Source organism: Salmo trutta, chromosome 1 (genome assembly GCF_901001165.1).
Source record: "Salmo trutta chromosome 1, fSalTru1.1, whole genome shotgun sequence".
Taxonomy (NCBI): Eukaryota; Metazoa; Chordata; class Actinopteri; order Salmoniformes; family Salmonidae; genus Salmo; species Salmo trutta.
This window is the reverse complement of record NC_042957.1, coordinates 62,862,475-62,883,569: the sequence shown is the minus strand read 5'-3', so window position 1 is coordinate 62,883,569 and position 21,095 is coordinate 62,862,475. Positions and strand designations below refer to the sequence as shown.

Genomic DNA, 21,095 nt, shown 5'->3' with positions numbered 1-21,095 from the left:
ATGTCCCTTCGTAGGCAGATCGCTGTGAGCCTCAGGGGCAGCCAGCAGAACAGCCTGTAGGCACAGGAGATCTATCTACCGCCAGAACTTACTGTCCCCCAAACCCTCCTTATCCTCCCAGCTGCTCTCCCTACCTGCATCTCTGTTAATCTTTACCTCTACCTCGATCTCTAGCATCCCTCTCTCCGCGTCTCTCTCTCTTTCTATTCTTCACTTTGCCATTCCTCTATCTTTCTATTTCTCCCTATATTTCTCCCTGCCTCTCTCTCTCCATCTCTCTCTCTCTGCATATCTGCATCTCTCTGCCTTTCTGTCCTCTATCAGCTCATCTCATCTCTCCTCTCCCTGCCTCTCTCTCTCCATCTCTCTCTCTCTGCATATCTGCATCTCTCTGCCTTTCTGTCCTCTATCAGCTCATCTCATCTCTCCTCTCCCTGCCTCTCTCTCTCCATCTCTCTCTCTCTGCATATCTGCATCTCTCTGCCTTTCTGTCCTCTATCAGCTCATCTCATCTCTCCTCTCCCTGCCTCTCTCTCTCCATCTCTCTCTCTCTGCATATCTGCATCTCTCTGCCTTTCTGTCCTCTATCAGCTCATCTCATCTCTCCTCTCCCTGCCTCTCTCTCTCCATCTCTCTCTCTCTGCATATCTGCATCTCTCTGCCTTTCTGTCCTCTATCAGCTCATCTCATCTCTCATCTCCCTGCCTCTCTCTCTCCATCTCTCTCTCTCTGCATATCTGCATCTCTCTGCCTTTCTGTCCTCTATCAGCTCATCTCATCTCTCCTCTCCCTGCCTCTCTCTCTCCATATCTCTCTCTCTGCATATCTGCATCTCTCTGCCTTTCTGTCCTCTGTTCATTCATTCCTATCAGCTCATCTCATCTCTCCTCTCCCTGCCTCTCTCTCTCTATAGCTCTCTCTCTCTGCATATCTGCATCTCTCTGCCTTTCTGTCCTCTGTTCATTCATTCCTATCAGCTCATCTCATCTCTCCTCTCCCTGCCTCTCTCTCTCTATAGCTCTCTCTCTCTGCATATCTGCATCTCTCTGCCTTTCTGTCCTCTATCAGCTCATCTCATCTCTCCTCTCCCTGCCTCACCTCTCTGCTTTATCCTCTCTTTTCTCTCCTTCCTTCTTCTCCTCCCTGCGTTTTGTCCCTCAGTCCTAACAGCCTCCCTCCTGAAGTGTCCCCTGTAATATAACCCCTCTTTCAGACTTTGACCTCTAACCTTCCATCCCCCGCCACCTCCATCTACTGTGTCTGGGGGTAACCATAGCAACAGTCCCGTCTTTGAAAATACCTCTCTCCCCTTTCCCTGTGTAAACTGTCATCTGTAGGTGATCTTAGTTTGACATTAAAAACCCACAGACCCCCCTTCTTGCCCTTCACCTGTCCCCTATCCCCCACCCACCATCACTACCTACCTGCCTAATGAGAGAGGTAAAAACCCTCACACTTGACCTTCACCTCTGAACCACAGAATAATGGCCCCTGTATGTGTAGTGTTAAATTCTCACCCCCACTCTTCTCTGTTCTGTAGAGACAGACAGACAGTAGTCTTCAGGCAGGATGCTGTGTTAGACTCGACCAGCTTGTGTGGCTGAAGATCTTTCTTTTATTCTATCACTTTCAACCTCTTTTTCTTATCACTCGCTGTTTATCTCTCTGATGTCTTTTCTCTCTCATCCTCCAACCTCTTCTCATCCTCCAACCTCTCCCTTCTTTTGCTTTGACAACGGTCTCTAAAACGCCACTCACAACCCACCCCCCCTCTCTCTTTTCAATTATTTTCTGATAACGAGATGTATTTTTCCCCACCCCCTAACACTTATTGTACAGCCTTCCTCAGGCCTAAGGCAGCCTTTCCTAGAACCTCAGCCCATCTTACCTTTTAAAAAATGGCTGCCGCGGCGGCCATCTTGACTTTCTTAGATTACCTTGATCGTCTGAATTCTGTTCTCACGCTCACCTATTAACCCTGTCAGGCCCTGCACCCATTATTCACTGAGAGATCAGAGGATTTGCACAGAGCTTTACAGCTCTATTGTCTCTGTATGACAACAACAGCCCTTCATCTAATATCTCCTACAGATGTAGCACATGTAGTTTCAATGATGTCATATCCTCCTGCCAGTAACCACTACTAAACCCAAACAGATAAACATTATTCTATTATTAAACCACACAGAGGATGCTTTCTGTGTACGGCTGTGCCGCTGCTTGTCCTGTGAAGCATTATGTGTGTGCACCGCATGTTGCATGGGAGGGGGCAGGGGAGGATGGGGGGATGTGTCACAGGGTTTTGGGGTAGGGGAGCGGAGTGGTTGGCATGGTCTTGCTGCATGTCTGGGATGTCGCCGTGACAACGGTTACCGCGAGCCTGTATCACACACACTAACGTCACGTTGTCTGTGTGTGTTGTCTGTGCATGTGTGTGTGTGTTGGCTCGTGTCCATTTCTCTTATATTGACAAGACCAGAAGGTGGATAAAGGATAAATGAAAACGATGACGTTCCCCTCCCCCTGTCCCTCAGTTTTGGTTTATCGCTTTATGGCCTGGTCTCTGTTGAACTCTGTGAATCTCCAATCCACTACGGGGAGCTCTGTTAGTGGCAGCCAGCTGTCTGCTCTTACTGATCTAGAATCAGATTAATATCCCATAATCCTGAACTAAACCATTCAAGGGGAAAAAGCACAAAGCTGACATTGGATCAGAGTCTAACTTCATTCTACACCTGCTATCAGAGAAGGCGTAAATAATGCTGTGACACTACTGAACCTGTGAGGTCCTCCTAAGTAACACAACAAGGACTGTTATTCATATCTGTGTACAGTCATGAACAAGGTAACACCCACGAGGAACCAACCAACTCATAGTAATCAGTAGTGGTAGTGTAATGTTAACCATTTTATACCTTTGGCTCTCACAGGCTGTAAATAAATCATGGTATCATTTGCCACCGCCATGAAAGGATCAAATAACTGAAATATCAATGTTTACATCTTTTTGGTACTGACAGTACCTAATAACAACTCAGCTGCCAAACAGCAGCCATAACTGGTGTAGCAGTGCCAATGACACATTGTATAGTTGACAGACAGATGTACAGATAGACAGACAGACTCATAGAGCCTGCTACAAAAAATGACAGAGCTCCCCCCCACCCTTTCCCTGTCTCCTCACCTGGAGGTTCAGAACACACCTACACCACCACTTCCTGGGGGGGACACCCTTTTTACTCACTCACCTTCCCCCGATTGGCTCTTTCCAACAGAGGCTGCTGCGGATGGACCTCCCAGTCGCCGACGACAACTCAGTCCACTTCAACTCCACCCTGATGGCCCTGATCCGCACGGCGCTGGACATCAAGATCGCCAAGGGTACGGAAGGTTTGGAACCCCTCTTTCCTGCTTGCCTTTTTCACCATCTCTTCCCCCTGTTTCTTGTCTTCCCTAGAACAGAGCAGGGCAGTCTGCTACTGTAAGGTGGTTGTGTATCGTGTGTACCCTGCTGTCCCTGAGACCTACATCGGTCCCTCTGCTTCTCCCACGGTGTCCTAAGTACAGCTCTTTTTCTATAGAGTTTGTATAGTTCTTATTAACCAATAGAATTGAATGTGTACTACCAGCCATACTGTCAGTGTAATAGGGTTTCTAATAGGCTACAGCTCTTTTTTTGTAGACTTTGTAGAGTTCTTATGTGAATTAACAATCATAGTTTCAATGTAATTGAGTCTCACTTTATTTGGTTGGCCCAATCAAAGTGAAGATGGCCAGACATACTATTGAATCCCCATGTCTCTATGTTACATGGCTCATCCACACTATACATTTAAACTGGGAGTCAAGGCTCACCTCTATTAACAAACACATTCTCTTGTGTGTCTGTGTGCTTGTGTGTGTTTTCATGTCTGTGCGTCAATTCTTACACCTCTATGGCTCTGCTGTGTATTTGTATCGATGTGAATGTGTGTGTTTATGTGTGTGTGTTGCTATTATATGTGTGTGTATACACTGGTGCATGTGTGTGTGCCTGCTTGTGTGCGTGTGCCTGCTTGTGTGTGTGTGTGTGTGTGTGTGTGTGTGTGTGTGTGTGTGTGTGTGTGTGTGTGTGTGTGTGTGTGTGTGTGTGTGTGTGTGTGTGTGTGTGTGTGTCATTGCGTGTGTGTAGGAGGTGTGGACAAACACCAGATGGATGCAGAGCTGAGGAAAGAGATGATGGCGATTTGGCCCAATCTCTCCCAGAAGACCCTGGACCTCTTAGTCACGCCACATAAGTGTAAGTTGCAGTGTGTTTGGACCGCGACGCGATGCCAGTGTCTGTCTACTTCTTCATGCCACCCGAGGACAGCTTTTCTCAACCAGTCTCCTTCACTGCTGCACCCTCTGATACAGCAGGCACAGCCCCCTACACACACACACACACACACACACACACACACACACACACACACACACACACACACACACACACACACACACACACACACACACTTATTATGTACACATAGACACATACCAACACCAACACACACACACAGGATCCCATGATTCCCACCAGTCCAATCCTCGAAGACGACACACCTAATTTTAGACCTTCATCTCCAGCCTCCATCCACCACCAGCACTAGCCCCATTTCCCTACAGCAGGCCATGTACCCCATCCACCTCCACCATCCCTAGCCCCATTTCCCTACATCAGGCCATGTACCCCATCCACCTCCACCAGCCCTAGCTCCATTTCCCTACAGCAGGCCATGTACCCCATCCACCACCCCCCAGCCCCAGTCCCCACACACCCATATAGACCTCTTTTCTTGCACCCATATCACACCTCCACCCAACCTAACAACTGTACACAGCAGGCCTCATCCTAAAGTCCCAATGCAATACTTCCAACAGCCCATTCCACTGATTCCAGGCCTGTTCTGTAGACCCAACATCACACCTCCACCGGATCCAATACCAGCAGGCTGTCTGCCCAGCTCTGTGCCTGAGATCAGGGGGTGCCTCTCTATAGACCAACTCTCTATAGTAGTCTTTTCACTCCAGGGGTTTAGTTCATTTAGTGCTACTGTAGGTCAGAACACTCCAGGGGTTTAGTTCATACAGTGCTACTGTAGGTCAGAACACTCCAGGGGTTTAGTTCATACAGTGCTACTGTAGGTCAGAACACTCCAGGGGTTTAGTTCATACAGTGCTACTGTAGGTCAGAACACTCCAGGGGTTTAGTTCATACAGTACTACTGTAGGTCAGAACACTCCAGGGGTTTAGTTCATACAGTGCTACTGTAGGTCAGAACACTCCAGGGGTTTAGTTCATACAGTGCTACTGTAGGTCAGAACACTCCAGGGGTTTAGTTCACACAGTGCTACTGTAGGTCAGAACACTCCAGGGGTTTAGTTCACACAGTGCTACTGTAGGTCAGAACACTCCAGGGGTTTAGTTCATACAGTGCTACTGTAGGTCAGAACACTCCAGGGGTTTAGTTCATACAGTGCTACTGTAGGTCAGAACACTCCAGGGGTTTAGTTCATACAGTGCTACTGTAGGTCAGAACACTCCAGGGGTTTAGTTCATACAGTGCTACTGTAGGTCAGAACACTCCAGGGGTTTAGTTCATACAGTGCTACTGTAGGTCAGAACACTCCAGGGGTTTAGTTCATACAGTGCTACTGTAGGTCAGAACACTCCAGGGGTTTAGTTCATACAGTGCTACTGTAGGTCAGAACACTCCAGGGGTTTAGTTCATACAGTGCTACTGTAGGTCAGAACACTAGCTGCTATGCATGTCGGAGAAATACATACAGGACTAGAAGGAATGCACAAGTGCCAAAGCACTAGTTGTTATGTAGATATTAGATGTATATTATATGAAAGGAAACATGATTTACAGTGTAGGTAAAGGCATCTGGGTCAGGTGCGTTATAGCTACTCACCAGATTGCTAATTGTACCAAATTTGATCAGAATGCACAGGCTTCCTTGCCCTGCTAATAACGTTCAAGCCAAGTTGAAATAAAATGTGTGGTAATTTAGCATGCTGGTGAGCAGAGTACAGAAATGGCCAATAGCATAATGTTGTGAACACACTTTTTTTTTTAACTGGACGTTAGGCCCTTTTATTGTGAAGATGTGATCTGCTGTTGAAACCTGGAAATGACTCTTTCAAAGACTGTTATCGCACTTTATACTATTCTGAAGCTCTGTTTTGTTTATCTGTTTGGAGATAACAAAGTACAAGGTCCAAATTGAACTAAGTACAAGATGTCCACCTTCTATTGAGAAGTCAAGGGGGAACCATCGGTCCTAAATCAGAATGCCAAAACAGCATCAAAACAGCCCCAGTAGTTCTGTTGATACTGTCCAGTCCTCTGCCAGGTCCCCCATCTACACAATGAAGTGGTCTTGAGTCTTGTCTTCTGATTGAAGACCACCAGTCAGTAGAAATACAGATATGGCTAGAAAAGATGGAAAGAAGGAAAGACTACAGTTAAACAGAGAAAATGTGACACATGATCATTTTTTAGTCTGAGTCTGTTTGTGAAAAGACTATCAGCTCTGTGTTCGTGTATATGTGTGTATTTGTCTGTGTGAGTGTGTGTCTCTCTCTCTGTGTGCGTGCCTCGTCCCCTCTACTCCCATCCCTCTCGCTCAGGGTCCCATACGTAGTGGTCTAATCGTGCAGGGTAACTTGTCCCTCTCTCAGCAGCAACAGACCTGACGGTGGGGAAGATCTACGCTGCCATGATGATTATGGAGTACTACAGGCAGAGCAAGGCCAAGCGCTCTCAGGCGCGGCTAGAGGCGGAGCAGGTACAACTACTGTCCCTAGGAACCATCCCCAAACCTTCAGACAACGCAGACTGACTGAGGGCAGAGTCAGACTGACTAGAAATACTGCTGTGCTGTTAGTACAGGGGTCAAAGCGGAGCTGTGACAATCCATAACCACGCCCACCCACAGTCTTACTATAGCATTTACTTACTACGTTATTGTAAGGTCACTTGTTATCATTGACCTCACCTGGCTAATGGTTAGAGGTCAAAGGTTAGAGGACCACTGCCATTGGGTTTACCCACTCTAGTCTTGTCTCTCAGTGTTCTTCCATCCTCCCTTCCTTCCTATCTATCTCTGCAGTTAGTCGGTATAAAACTATGTGAGGCCCTCTGGTGGACAAAGTATGTCACTGGTCCATGTTATATTACTGTAAATTCCAGACTATAAGCCGCAACTTTTTTCCCAGCTTTGAACCTCGCGGCTTAAGCAATGACGCGGCCAATATATGGATTTTTCCCGCTTTACATTTTTTTTTCTCCAAAAAAACACATTCTGTGACGTGCTCAGTTTTTTGGCGGCATGAAGCTTTCATTAGACCAATGTAATTGCCGAACGGGTTAAGGTCAAACAACTTTTTTGTTTACTGTTTAGATTAAATCGAGCGCTCTCAAACTTCCCATCATTCTGATTACGGTAGTCATTTTGTCACCCTCATCATGGCAAAGACACGGAGAAATGCATATGATGCAGCTTTCAAGTTGAAGGCGATTGATCTGGCTGTTAGAAAAGGAAATAGAGCTGCTGCACGGGAGCTTGGTCTTAATGAGTCGATGGTAAGACATTGGAAACAGCAGCGTGAGGAATTGACTCAGTGCAAAAAGACAACTAAAGCTTACTGCTAATTTTTAATTTTTTGTTACAAGCCGTGTTTCGTTAAAGCCTATTTATTTTTGTTACAAGCCATGTTTCGTTAAAGCCTGTGTAAAGTTAATTTGTTTCAATGTACCGGTAGGCACCTGCGGCTTATAGACATGTGTGGCTTATTTATGTTCAAAATAAAAATAAAAAAATTATTCAGTGGGTGCGGCTTATATTCAGGTGCGCTTAATAGTCTGGAAATTACGGTAAATTTTTATATGATATTATATTATTGCTAGAGCATCTATACAGAAAACCAGCAGATTATATTTCAAGCACAATTATATAATTCTGAATCACAATTATTTCTAAAGAAGAGGCACTTTTCTTGCTATAGAGAACCCTCTCGATCATCTTTGGATCGGTTTGGGCTGGGTGTCTTTGTCACAGCTCTGGATGGCGAAGACTGTACGACGTTAATGTACATTCCTCACCTAAGCCTGTTCCTCTTTATCCTCCCTTTCCCTGGCTGTGAATCCACTGCTAGTGATGATGATGATGATGATGCTAGTCTTCCCAAGCCTTTAGCCACATCCTGGCCTTGGACTGTTGCCCTACACCCTGGACTGTAGCATTGCACTGTAGCCCCCTATTCCCTGTTGACAGAGAGAATGCATATACAACCAATACAGTGGATCTTGTAGTCACATGTGAAGCCACTGACGATAAAACGTTAAAATTGTAGCAGTATTTGTAACACAGTTACAGAAACATTTTAAGTGTAAAGTAAAAGATGACGTTTTCAATTACAGAGATTGTTTTATTTGTTTTATTTGTATTTCTCACGCACACACATACACGGTTTCCTATTTTACAGACAGAGTCCTACTCCTCCTCTCCTCCTACTCCTCCTCTCTCATTGCACTCTAAGCATGCCACTTTCCCTGCTCTGCTATGGCCACCTGCCACCACTCTACACACAACTCTCAGCCATATCAATTCCTCATGACTTCATTGCTGCCATCTGGCATTCCTTCCTTGTAGGATAGCACAAGGAAGAGGTTGGTCTTGAAGGGATAGTCACTAAATTCAACGTTTAAACAATGATCTTAACTCTTTTTCTCTGACACATGAGGCGAAGGACGTGAGAGAGGCAGGATATTGAAAGATCTAGGAGTTAGTTGAGAGAGTCTGGCTCTGTCTGAGCTTTAAAAACTGACCTCAAACCTGCCTTAGCCATGTGTATAGATTTGTATACGTACATGCTTTTTGAAGAGTTGGTTGGATGGGACCTACAGTATGAGTCAGGGGATAGTTTGATTGGACAAGTCACAGGAACTCCTCAGGAACATGATGGAGCTATCTAAGGAGGATACCATCTAAACAACTGTAGAAACCACCCTCTATCACCTGTCGAACTACAATGGAAGACTCATAAGACAAGCTGAGAAGACTCAAGAGTTGGTCACCCAATACTTAGAGTCAAGTCATTGAACTTTTGACCGTGACCATGTCATATGCTTGGTCTTCATTCACAACCACAACCATACCACCCAGCTGGTCCTTGTGCTTTTACTCTAATGCTCCCAAGGTGTACTTACCCATGATCACAAACATGTACAGAGCACAAACACTCACGAACTGGAGTTTCTTGAGCAATGAATGTTATCAAACATTGATGATGTCACTGACACATCCTCATCTAATCGTCGCCCATCCTGCTCTCCAGCCAATGTCTGCTCTCCCACCCTTTACCCCTACACATCCTCTCCCCTCTCCCCTGTACCCCTCTCTACACCTCCTCTTACTGAGCTGCCCCTCACTCTCCTCCCCCTTGCACCCCCACCTCTCTTCCCCTCCTTCCCTCTCCCACCCCATGCTGCTACTTGCTTACAGAAGGACAGGAGCAGAGGAGTGGACTTCCCTCCCCCTTGCACCATCTCAGACAGTATTATTACCATAGTGTTAGGTAAGGAGAGACATAGTGTAGGGTAGCATCTATCCCAGTGATGAGAGTTTCTTCCCTGCATGATTCCAGGTAGAGCTTGCTGCCGTAGATAAGCATGTGGTTTGTCATGATGTGAGACTAGGGGTGGGACCTGGAGAATGGGAATACCCTTGCTTCGAACGGTTCAGGTTCGGACAAGAACTGTTCCAAGTGTTTAGAACTGACAATTGGACAAATATTGTTTGGGAAAATATTTGTGTGCTATTTCCTTGTGTGACCTGGAACCTTTGTGATCCATCCACTTTAAACTTGACCCTTCATGGCTCGTGAAATCCTTAAACCAAAACAGCTACTTACCATTGATAATCCATTCCAGCTAGCAAGTATATACTGGCCCAGGAGTGGCCCACTGCCGGCATGGTTTACGGCCCACAGCTGGAAACCAAATACGGCCCAACAACATTTTGCCCAGATATCTTACGGACAAAAAAGTAGCAGTTGGTCAGTTTTAAGTGGATGTGTAATAACTGAATGACACTGTATGTGGTTATTTGAACACACTTACTCCCACCATGCATTTCACCTACACTAAGAAAAACAGGTGCTATCTAGAACCTAAAAGAGTTCTTAAGCTGTCCCCATAGGAGAACCATTTGATGAACCCTTTTTGGTTCCAGATATAACCCTTTTGGTTCCAGGTAGAACCCCTTTGGGTTCTATGTAGACCCCTTCTACAAAGACCCCTTCTACTCCTAGTCCTCGTCTTCCTCTCTCTTTTTCATCCTTCCTCTATCCCTCCTTGTGTCCCCTTTCTCTCTCGATATTCGCTCACATGGACTTCTACCTCTATTCTTTCCTTTTCTCATTCTCTCCTCCTGTCTTCCTTTCTCTATCATCATTTTAATATTATTTCCTGACTATTCTCCCTCCTCTCCTTATGTGTCAACGTCTGTTTTCAACAGAAACTTGGAATGTTCTCTTCCTGATGGATCTGTCCATTGGTTTTGCACTGATGTTCTGCCTTGTTCAACTCTTCCTTATTCCCTCCCTGGTCTTGCTGTTCCACTGCTCTGATGGATTGTTTGACTGGCTCAAACTGCACCCACCAACTCTAATTTCCTGGTTGCCGATAGTGATCATTTGGCTGCTTGAGGTCAAATGGGGGTCAAAAGTCAAGGTTGAAATCCCAATCAGGTCGAGAGGTAAACACTGTCCATCCTGTCGAATGGGTTGTGTATTGAATGGCACCCTTTTCATGTTATAGTGCACTTCTTTTGAATCAAAGCCTAGGTGAAAATCAGAAATAGTGTGTCATTTGAGATGTGTTCCTATGAGCAACATGCACATTGTCTGATCAGATAAAAAATACTGTAGACAAAGACCTTAATTAACGCCAGACAAATCCAGACCTCTTTGTAGCATCCAACGGAACACTTCCAAATCCATAGCTAGGTACTGTATACTGTAGGTCATATACAGTGGCTATGGCTCTGGTTAATGCCCTTCATTCATGGTGACCTGGAAGTAGATGAGTCATTGGCATGAGCCTTCCATTCTCACATTTACAGCAGGACTCCAACTCCCCTCCCAGAATGCGCTCTGGCTCAGTCAGCCCCTGCTGACTGAAACCCTTCCTCCCCCCTGGATGCTGTGACCTGCTCTGAACTCACTTTCTTCTCCACCTTCCCCATTTCCTGTATGTCTACCTTAAAGCCGGCGGCCATGTTGTATCTCACACAGAATCGAACGACATTACTGTTTCAGCGCGTGGAGCCGCCCTCCCCCATCCAGGACGGGCCTCTCAGCCTCCCTCCTACCCAACCGGCAGACCCCGTCAACAGCCTGTGAGTAGACCCCTGTCCCCCCCCCTCCAACTCTCTCTCTGGGTCTCTCTCTCTGTCCTCTCCCTCTCTCTCTGTTTTCTCTCTCCCTCTTTCTCTGCAGCCAGAGGGAGGATGGGTAGTGGCTCCACAGGTGGAGTGTCATCCATGAGAAGGAGGAGAAGGACGACACGCTGGGCGGACACGCCTCACGTGTAGAGGACCACTGTGTGTATGTGCGTGTGTAGTGTGTTCAGAAAGGCTGGTGTATGGGTTTGTGAGGATGAGTGCATTCAGTTAGCCTCATACAAGCGCTGAATGCATGGGTCTGATGAAGGTGATGTATATGGGGCCTGGTTTGTGTGTATGCATGCGTGTGTCCGTGTTTGTCTATCCGTGTGTATATATGTCCCGGGTCTGACTGTGTGTGTGTGTTGTAGACCGGTGGAGGGAGGTGGTGTGTGTGTGTGCGAGGGGCCTGTCTGACTGTCTGTGTGTTGTAGACCGGTGGAGGGGGGGGTTCCAGACAGCCAGTCGTGGGTGACAGTGCGGGCTCAGGAGATGTCCCAGAGAGTAGGCAGCTGGAGTCCTGAGGGACAGCACTCTGAGGATGGCCTGGACAGCAGGCATAACTCGCAGGTAACACACACACACACACACACACACACACACACACACACACACACACACACACACACACACACACACACACACACACACACACACACACACCAGCATCCAGAGGAATCCCTGGACAACAGACATAACTCAGAAGTGTATATACACGCACATGCATACGCACAAATACAGATCAATACAGTACCTGCATGTAACATGTACAGTATGTCATTGCACACAAGAACACACTAATAAATGGTTCCCAGTAAACATGAAATAGGGATTTTCTTTCATGCTATTCATGTTTCATGCTGTCTGAACATCCACATATTTTCATTGGACTGGTTCATATAGAGCTAGTGTCCTGGTGCTCTTTCCTTACAGGATATTCAGGGTCATCATTGTTGAATCAACTCGTACACAGAGTCACCGCTGGCTCTGTTTTATTCCTGCCTATTGTCCATATGGTCCCTACAGCTCCTCTCCCCTATAGGCACTTAGACAGATCTGAAAGGTGTAAGCAATACAGCACATTCATCTAATGGCTTTGAGTCATTACTAATCCTTTCAGATCTACATGAAGGGCCCAGTAGTTAGAGTTAGTTACTGGGAAAATGTGAACATGATGGTTTCCCTATAACCTGCCCTGATTGGCTATGCCTGCTTAAACCCTCCCACCATTCACATCCCATACCCATCTATCCCCCTCAGCCCCCAGGCCCACAACCTCCAAGCCTTCATCCCCCAAGCCCTCAGCCCCCAAACCCTCATCCCCAAGCCCTAAATAGCATAATATTATCAAAATCAAAATCCGTCTGTTTAAGATTGAAATATGTTTTTTTGTATTGGCTGTGTCTCAATCCATCGGATACGCCTATGTCGGCCTTCTGCATTTGTGGTGGAAAGTGGCAGAACTACAACACTGTTTGTCAGACCAGGAGACATCCCGAAAATCGGTCTTCTCACGAAAACGTCTGTAGTGTCCAAACGATAGTGTTCTCCGTTTTGCTTTACGACGCCGACAAGTGTCACTGGACTCGTCTGAAAGTAACCCAGTACCGGTTTAAAAAAGGAATCGAAGTATGCTATATATATACAAAAAAATGTGAACAACTCTTCAAATTAGTGGATTTGGCTATTTCAGCCAAACCCGTTGCTGACAGGTGCATAAAATCAAGCACAGAGCCATGCAATCTCCATAGACACACATTGGCAGTAGAATGGCTTTACTGAAGAGCTCAGTGACTTTCAACGTGGCACCGTCATAGGATGACACCTTTCGAACAAGTCAGTTTGTCAAATTTCTTCCCTGCTAGAGCTGCTCTGGTCAACTGTAAGTGCTGTTATTGTGAAGTGGCAATGTCTAGGAGCAACAATGGCTCAGCTGCAAAGTGGTAAGCCACACAAGCTCACAGAACGGGACCGCTGAGTGCTGACGCGTATAGCGCGTAAAACTCGTCTGTCCTCGGTTGCAACGAGTTCCAAACGGCTTCTGGAAGCAACATCAGCACAAGAACTGTTCATTTTTTGATTATTATCTTTTATTTTTAATTTGTCATTTTTTTTAGGGTGTAGATCAGCTTTAATATTCCAGATGGATTGTAGCTTCCATCAATGTAATTGTATGCATAATTTCCAATCCCCTATATGTTTTTGGGTAAATATAAATATAAATATATATGTATATATATATATATATATATATATATATATATATATATATATAGTGTGCCAGTCAAAGGTTCGGTTTGGACATACCTACTCATTCAAGGGTTTTTCTTTATTTTTACTAGACATCAAAACTATGAAATAGCACATATGGAATAATGTAGTAACCAGAAAAGTGTTAAACCAATCAAAATACATTTTAGATTATTAAAAGTAGCCACCACATGCCTTGATGACAGCTTTGCACACTCTTGGCATTCTCTCAACCAGCTTCATGAGGTAGTCACCTGGAATGCTTTTCCAGCAGTCTTGAAGGAGTTCCCACATATGCTGAGCACTTGTTGGCTGCTTTTCTTTCACTCTGCGGTCCAACCCATCCCAAACCATCTCAAAGACCAAAAATCTCCAATTTGGACTCATCAGACCAAAGGACAGATTTCCACCGGTCTAATGTCCATTGCTCGTGTTTCTTGGCCCAAGCAAGTCTCTACGTCTTATTGGTGTCCTTTAGTTGTGTTTTTTTTGCAGCAATTCGACCCTGAAGGCCTGATTCACGCAGTCTCCTCTGAACAGTTAATGTTGAGATGTTTGTCTTACTTGAACTCTGTGAAGCATTTATTTGGGTTGCAATTTCTGAGAATGGTAACTCTAATGAAATTATCCTCTGCATCAGAGGTAACTCTGGGTCTTCCTTTCCTGTGGCGGTCCTCATGAGAGTCAGTTTCATCATAGCGCTTGATGGTTTTTGCGACTGCACTTGAAGAAACTTTCAAAGTTCTTGACATTTTCTGAATTGACTAACCTTCATGTCCTAAAGTAATGATGGACTGTCATTTCTCTTTGCTTATTAGAGCTGTTCTTGCCATAATATGGATTTGGTCTTTTACCAAATAGGGCTATCTTCTTTACCATCCCTACTTTGTCACAACACAACTGATTGGCTCAAAGGCATTAAGAAAGGAAATAAATTCCATAAATGTACTTTTAACAAGGCACACCTGTTAACCTTATATAAAATTAATTCCAGATGGCTACCTCATGAAGCTGGTTGAGAGGATGCCAAAAGTGTGCAAAGCTGCCATCAAGGCAAAGGGTGGCTACTTTAAAGTATCTCAAATATAAAATATATTTTGATTTGTTTAACACTTTTTTGGGCTACTACATGATTCCATATGTGTTATTTCATAGTTTTGATGTCTTCACTATTATTCTACAATGTAGAACATAGTAAAAATAAAGAAAGAACTTGGAATGAGTAGGTGTGTCCAAACTTTGTACTGGTACTGTATATATTTGTTTATATATACCTAAATCAAATATCTAAATGATCCATGGTATGACTGTCTTAAAACAATCCCATGTGTTAGCTTAGACTTTTAGAGGTTAAATTTCAACTTAAATGGGGTAGGGATGTCCCAAGGATACCGGAGAGCACGGACCAAGCCCTCAGCCCCCAAACCTTCAGCCCCCAAGCCCTCTATCCCCAAGCCCCCTGCACCAAAGCCCCCTGCACCGAAGCCAGCTGCACTGAAGCCCCCTGCACCGAAGCCACCTGTACTGAAGCCCCCTGCACCGAAGCCACCTGTACTGAATCCCCCTGTACCGAAGCCACCTGCACCGAAGCCCCCTGCACCGAAGCCCCCTGCACCGAAGCCCCCTGTACCGAAACCACCTGTACCGAAGCCCCCTGTACCAAAACCACTTGTACCGAAGCCCCCTGTACCGAAACCACCTGTACCGAAGCCCCTTTTACCGAAACTACCTGTACCGAAGCCCCCTGTACCGAAACTACCTGTACCGAAGCCCCTTGTACCGAAGCCCCCTGTACCGAAGACCCCTGCACCGAAGCCCCCTGCACCGAAGCCCCCTGCACCGAAGCCACCTGCACCAAAGCCCCTTGTACTGAAGCCCCCTGTACTGAAGCCCCCTCTACCGAAGCCCCCTGTACCGAAGCCCCCTGTACTGAAGCCACCTGCACTGAAGCACCCTGCACAGAAGTGCCCTGTACCGAAGCCCCCTGCCTCAGCTTCAGCAGTTCCCGCTCTTGATCCAAGTCCAGGTCCAAATCCTAGCTCCTAGACCACAGCCCTAGCCCCTCGCCCTAGATCTAAACCTAGCCTTAAACCTTCCCCCGTCCCCATTTCCCAGGCCCAAACCCCAGTCCCTCCCACACTACACTACATGCTACTGTACACCACAGGAAGCTGCTGAGGGGAAGATGGCTCATAACAATAGCTGGAACGGAGCAAATGGAATGTCATCAAACACATGGAAACCATGTGTTTGATGTATTTGATACTATTCCATTCATTCCAATCCAACCATTAACACAAGCCCGTCCTCCCCAATTAAGGTCCCACCAATCTCCTGTGCTGTACACACTACACTCACCCACACTCACGTGGGATAAAGGATGACAAACACACCATTGTCCCCATCATATTCCTTCATCACAGTCACACCTGCTCTCACTCTATTTTGCAGACGGTAGAGATGAGAGAGATGGGGCGTGACGGTTACTCGGATACTGAGCACTTTCAGCCAATGGAAGGCCACGGAAGGGCCGCTTCCATGCCACGCCTTCCAGGCGACAACCAAGTGAGCACCCCTCATTTCCTCTCCTCCCTCCCTCTCTCGCTCCCTCTAGCTTTCCATCTCCTTGACTCAATCACCACAATAAGCTACATGATTAGAGACACACAAAGACTAGAGACAGACTATTTATAATCCAACACAGTGCATAACAAAATACTATAAAACATTGCTGAAAATGGACACGTGATACTTTCAAGCATATTTTTTTTATAAATGCATGGTATTTGACGTGATATCATGCATTTTGACAGTAGCTCCCCTTTCTATGCTGTTGAAATATCGCCCATAGGATGTTTGCCAGACAGACTTACAAGTAAGTCTTACAGACTACCGTACCAAATACCCCAACACCCTACTCTTCCTCTTCTCCTCCCCTCCTCTTCTCCTCCTCTCCACTCATCCCCTACTGCATGGAGGTGTGTTACTGTGGTTGTCCCTTCTCATCCAGTACCAAGTCATCTCTGCTATATTGTCACACACACACTCTTTGTTTAAGGTGGTCCATCGTATCCGATGATGACTTCCACTACTGCTTGTGGGTTCACTGATGACTGTATAATCTGATGCGGGATGCACACTGTTGCCACAGACAGAGCACACAAAGGCCTGTCCTGTTGAGGCCGGTGAAGTCATGGTCTCTGTTCACTCCTTTTTTCCTCGGTTAACTGCACTCCTTGAGGGTAGAGGTCACGCCAGGTGGAACGGTCCGCAGCAACAGTCTGCGGACCGTTCACTTCTTTAGTGATGTCTTCAGTTGGTCCTTTAGCCACTTTTTCTGCCCACCTGAAGAGCGACGGCCCAGTTGTAGCTGTCCATATAGCATATTTCGCGGCAGGCGATCCTCTAGCGTCCGGATGGCATGGCCGAGCCATCTAAGCTGGTGGTGTGCGATGGACGCTTCAATACTCATGCAGTTGGTTTTCTGTATGATCTCTGAGTGCGGAACACGGTACTGCCAGGTCACTTTCAAAGTGCGTTTAAGGCATTCTATGTGAAAGATGGAGAATGCAGGTATTCTATGTGTCTGAGATGGAGAATGCAGGTGTTTCAGGCGGAGGATCAGATGGCCGCTGACGTAGGACCTCTGTTTTTGGGACGTTAACAGACAGCCCCATTAGGCTGTATGCTCTCACAGCTGCTCTGAGTGTGGCTTGTAGAGCTTCTGGGGTATGTGTCACAAGAGTGCAATCATCTGCATACTGGAGCTCATGTACTTGTTAAGATTTGAGCTTTATGGCAGCTTGGAGCTTCCTAATGTTGAAGAAGTTCCCGTCCAATCTGAAGTCCAGGGTCACCCCACTCTCTGTTTCCATGTCCTTGTGCAGGACTGCTGTGACACACAGGAGGAAGACATTGAATAAGACCGGCGCAAGCATACAACCTTGCCTCACACCAGTACCAACTCTAAAAGGGTTCAGACTCCTGACGGCTAGTTCTTACTCTGGCCACCATCCCCTCATGGATCTGATGCAGGACGTTCACACATTTCCCAGTGCAGCCATACTGCAGGAGGACCTTCCAAAGGAGTTCACGGTGTACTGTGTCAAAGGCTTTGGAGAGATCCAGAAAGCCCATGAACAGGTCTTGTGTCTGTTCACTGCACTTTTCCTGCAGTTGGTGTGCAATGAAGATCATGTCCACCATGATTCTGTTCTTTCTGAAGCCGCACTGGGACTCCGATAGCAGATCTTCAGTGATGGTGTCGATGATTCTGTGGTGGATGACCTTTGCCAGGACTTTGACAGCAACTGGAAGGAATGATATGCCCCTTCTGTTGCCAGAGATGGATTTGCCCCCCTTGTTTTTTGTATATATGTTTGCATCCCTCCATTGATCGGGAATGTGCTCTTGTCTCCATATCTCAGAGATGACTGCTCTGGTACAGAGATAGCCTCCTCAGTTTTAGGATCTCAGCAGGGATGGAGTCAGGTCCAGGAGTTTAGTTATTCTTCAGTGACCTGACGGTGGTGCAGACCTCAGAAAAGGTGGGTGGGAGATCAAGGCTTTGGATGGTGGGCAGTGTTCGGAGCTCCTCCAGGACTAAGTAGTCAACTGGGCTCGGCTGGTTTAAGAGGGCTTCACCTCTGGACTATCGTAGTTTGGTCCTTTATGAGAGTGGACCCATCTGCACTTCTTAGGGGACAGAGAAAGCAACTTCTTGGGCCGTAGGTTGTCTTCGAGGCATCATACAACTTGTGCAGGTTTTATCTGTCCCAACAAGATTGAATTTCTTGTGCTTTGGAGATCCACCACTCATTTTGTCGTAGAGTACTCTGTGCCTCCTTCCGCTGCTACACACACACACACACACACACACACACACACACACACACACACACACACACACACACACACACACACACACACACACACACACACACCAGCACACATGTACATTCTTCTGCCCTCATAACTATCACTGCTGTCAAGCCCCAGATCTTCTTTCTTTCTCTTCCTTTTTCTCTCTCCAGCCTCAGTTCTTATCTTCTATCTAAATCATTCTTTCTTTCCCTCTTCTCTAATGGTTTTGTTACAAAGGTGACTTGAAATGTGGGGTTTTGTTTCAACCAGGTTTGAATTTGAAATCATGCCCAACTGCCAATGATCTAGTGTCATTTTGGGGTCAATATTTCTTTGAGAAGGTATTGTTCAAGTGGTCTAGTAGTGTACTGTCATGCTCAAACTAAAAAAGATATAGTAAATAGAATACTACTATCTTGAAACAAACTGTCACCAGGTTGAAACAGTGCTTTTGCTCTGATATGAGTAAGTGTGCTGCTGCTATGTGTGGATGTGTGACTATGTCCTGATGTCCTGACAGAGTGTGTGTGTGTGTGTGTGTGTGTGTGTGTGTGTGTGTGTGTGTGTGTGTGTGTGTGTGTGTGTGTGTGTGTGTGTGTGTGTGTGTGTATGCGTGTGTGTCGTCCAGTCTTCTTTCGTATTCTTGTGTGTCGTAAGTTGTGCCTTTACACTGTACTTCACTGTACTGTTGTTTTTGCCGTAGTAGCATGGTGTGTTATGGTGTTGATGGGTGTTGTTGCTATGGTGACTGTGGTGTAGATGGTAGTGTTGTTGCCATGGTGACCCTGTCTATAACACTGTCTCTGGCCCTCCAGTGTCTGTGCGCTACTGTGGTAAGTGTTGTTTCTCCCCTCACCGCTGCTCTTGTGTCTAACCGGGTTCTCTCTCTCTCTCTCTCTCTCCTCTCCTCCCTCTCACCTCCCGTTCTTTTCGGGTTATCCTCACCCATATTTATCCCCCTCTCCATTTCTCCCTCGCTCTCTGCCCATGCCTCCCCCGTTATCCGATTTTCACCCCCTCACCTTACCTTCTTCACCTCTCCCTTCACTATTTATTTGCGTATCCATCCCTCTCTCCTTCCCTGTCCCTCTGTCCTCTTCTGTGTGTCTGTGTGTGCTCTACCTGTGCTGTATCCGTGGCTGTGGTGTGTGTGTGCGTGTGTGTGTCTTCTCTGTGCTCACACAGCAGCGAAGGAAAGGGAGGCAGCGTGGAAATAACCTCAGTGTATGTACCCTGTCTCCCCCATCTCTCCCCCTTTCTTTCTCTCTCTCACTCACTGATTCACTCACTCACTCACGAAAACCATTTCTCTCTTTCTCTGTCGGTCTCCATCTCTGGCTCTCTCTCCTCATGTCCTCTCCTAACATGGTTGTGACACACATAGTTATTAGCTGATTCAACTGGATTTTATAAGTTCAGACAATTTGATTAATTATAGTCATCTGAACTTTTTTTGTCAACACAACTGTTATGTTGCTTCAGTTAATTTGACTTCATGGTTGTGAATTTCTAAGTTGAGTACACACATAGTGCTTAGCTGATTCAACTTGATTTCATAAGGAAAAAAAAATTGCAACTCAACAAAGGTTGTTGACTTGGCTATATAAAATTTGTCATTTTGACTGAATCTCAATATGTTTTTGTACACCTCACCTCTCTCTCTCTCTGTCCTCTCTCTGAGTTTATCCATTTATGTGTATCTTATGTGTCTTTCCTCTCATTTCTCTCTTTTCTCAAACAATAGCTGGTATTCTTCCCCTCCTATTTGTCTTTGACTACCCTGTTTGTTGACACATAAGACTGACTGATTGCAGGGTAGGAGCTTCAAGCTCTGATTCTTCCACTAACCGATTTCAATTCAGTTCGAATCAAATGTGTTTTATGGCATGATTACTCAAACGCTAAAACCCAAATTGACCCCTATCCTTTAATGTAGATCTTATCTGAAAAGATTGGTTACTGTATGTACACTGAGTATACCAAAAATTAGGAACACCCAGTGGCGATTTTAGCATGTCAATCTTGGTGGGAGAATGTTTGTTTATTTTATTCATGCCAGCAAAGCCACAACACAACACTAAACAATAAATTCATTGCACTATAACGTTGAAAAACGGTGCCCACAAACTGTTAGGGCCTACGTAAAGCTGTCCCAACAGCAGAGTTTTCTTTTCAGCACCATGGAGTAAATGCTTACCACCGCTACACCTGGCTATCAGTAGAGCCTTGTCTGGCAGCGAAACAGTTCATTCAGCCTCATTTACTGCCTTTTAAAAAACATAACTGACATGGCTGACTTGCTTAAATAAATGTGGTTTCTACTGGTAATTGAGAGGTACAAACTATGGCATAAGGGAACGAGGAGAGGCAATCCGTAATTTTGATTACGACATTAATGAGAGAGCTAAGACGGACGTAGCCAATATAACTATTTGTTCAGTGACAGACATGTACATCGACAGAATTCAGAACAAGGGCCGTTCTTACCGTATTGTCTCTGTACACCA

At 45.9% G+C, this 21,095-nt stretch overlaps 1 protein-coding gene across 1 annotated transcript in view; it reads left to right on the top strand.

Annotated features, from left to right (window-relative positions):
- Positions 1–21,095, top strand: part of LOC115196908 (voltage-dependent P/Q-type calcium channel subunit alpha-1A) — a 145,287-nt gene that overhangs the window by 114,420 nt on the left and 9,772 nt on the right. Inside the window, exons 42-48 of the mRNA XM_029757962.1 lie at positions 3,276–3,381; positions 4,172–4,279; positions 6,713–6,816; positions 11,327–11,430; positions 11,910–12,045; positions 16,177–16,290; positions 19,774–19,812. Coding sequence (XP_029613822.1) covers positions 3,276–3,381; positions 4,172–4,279; positions 6,713–6,816; positions 11,327–11,430; positions 11,910–12,045; positions 16,177–16,290; positions 19,774–19,812 — 711 coding nt within the window. The remainder of the gene's footprint in view (positions 1–3,275; positions 3,382–4,171; positions 4,280–6,712; positions 6,817–11,326; positions 11,431–11,909; positions 12,046–16,176; positions 16,291–19,773; positions 19,813–21,095) is intronic.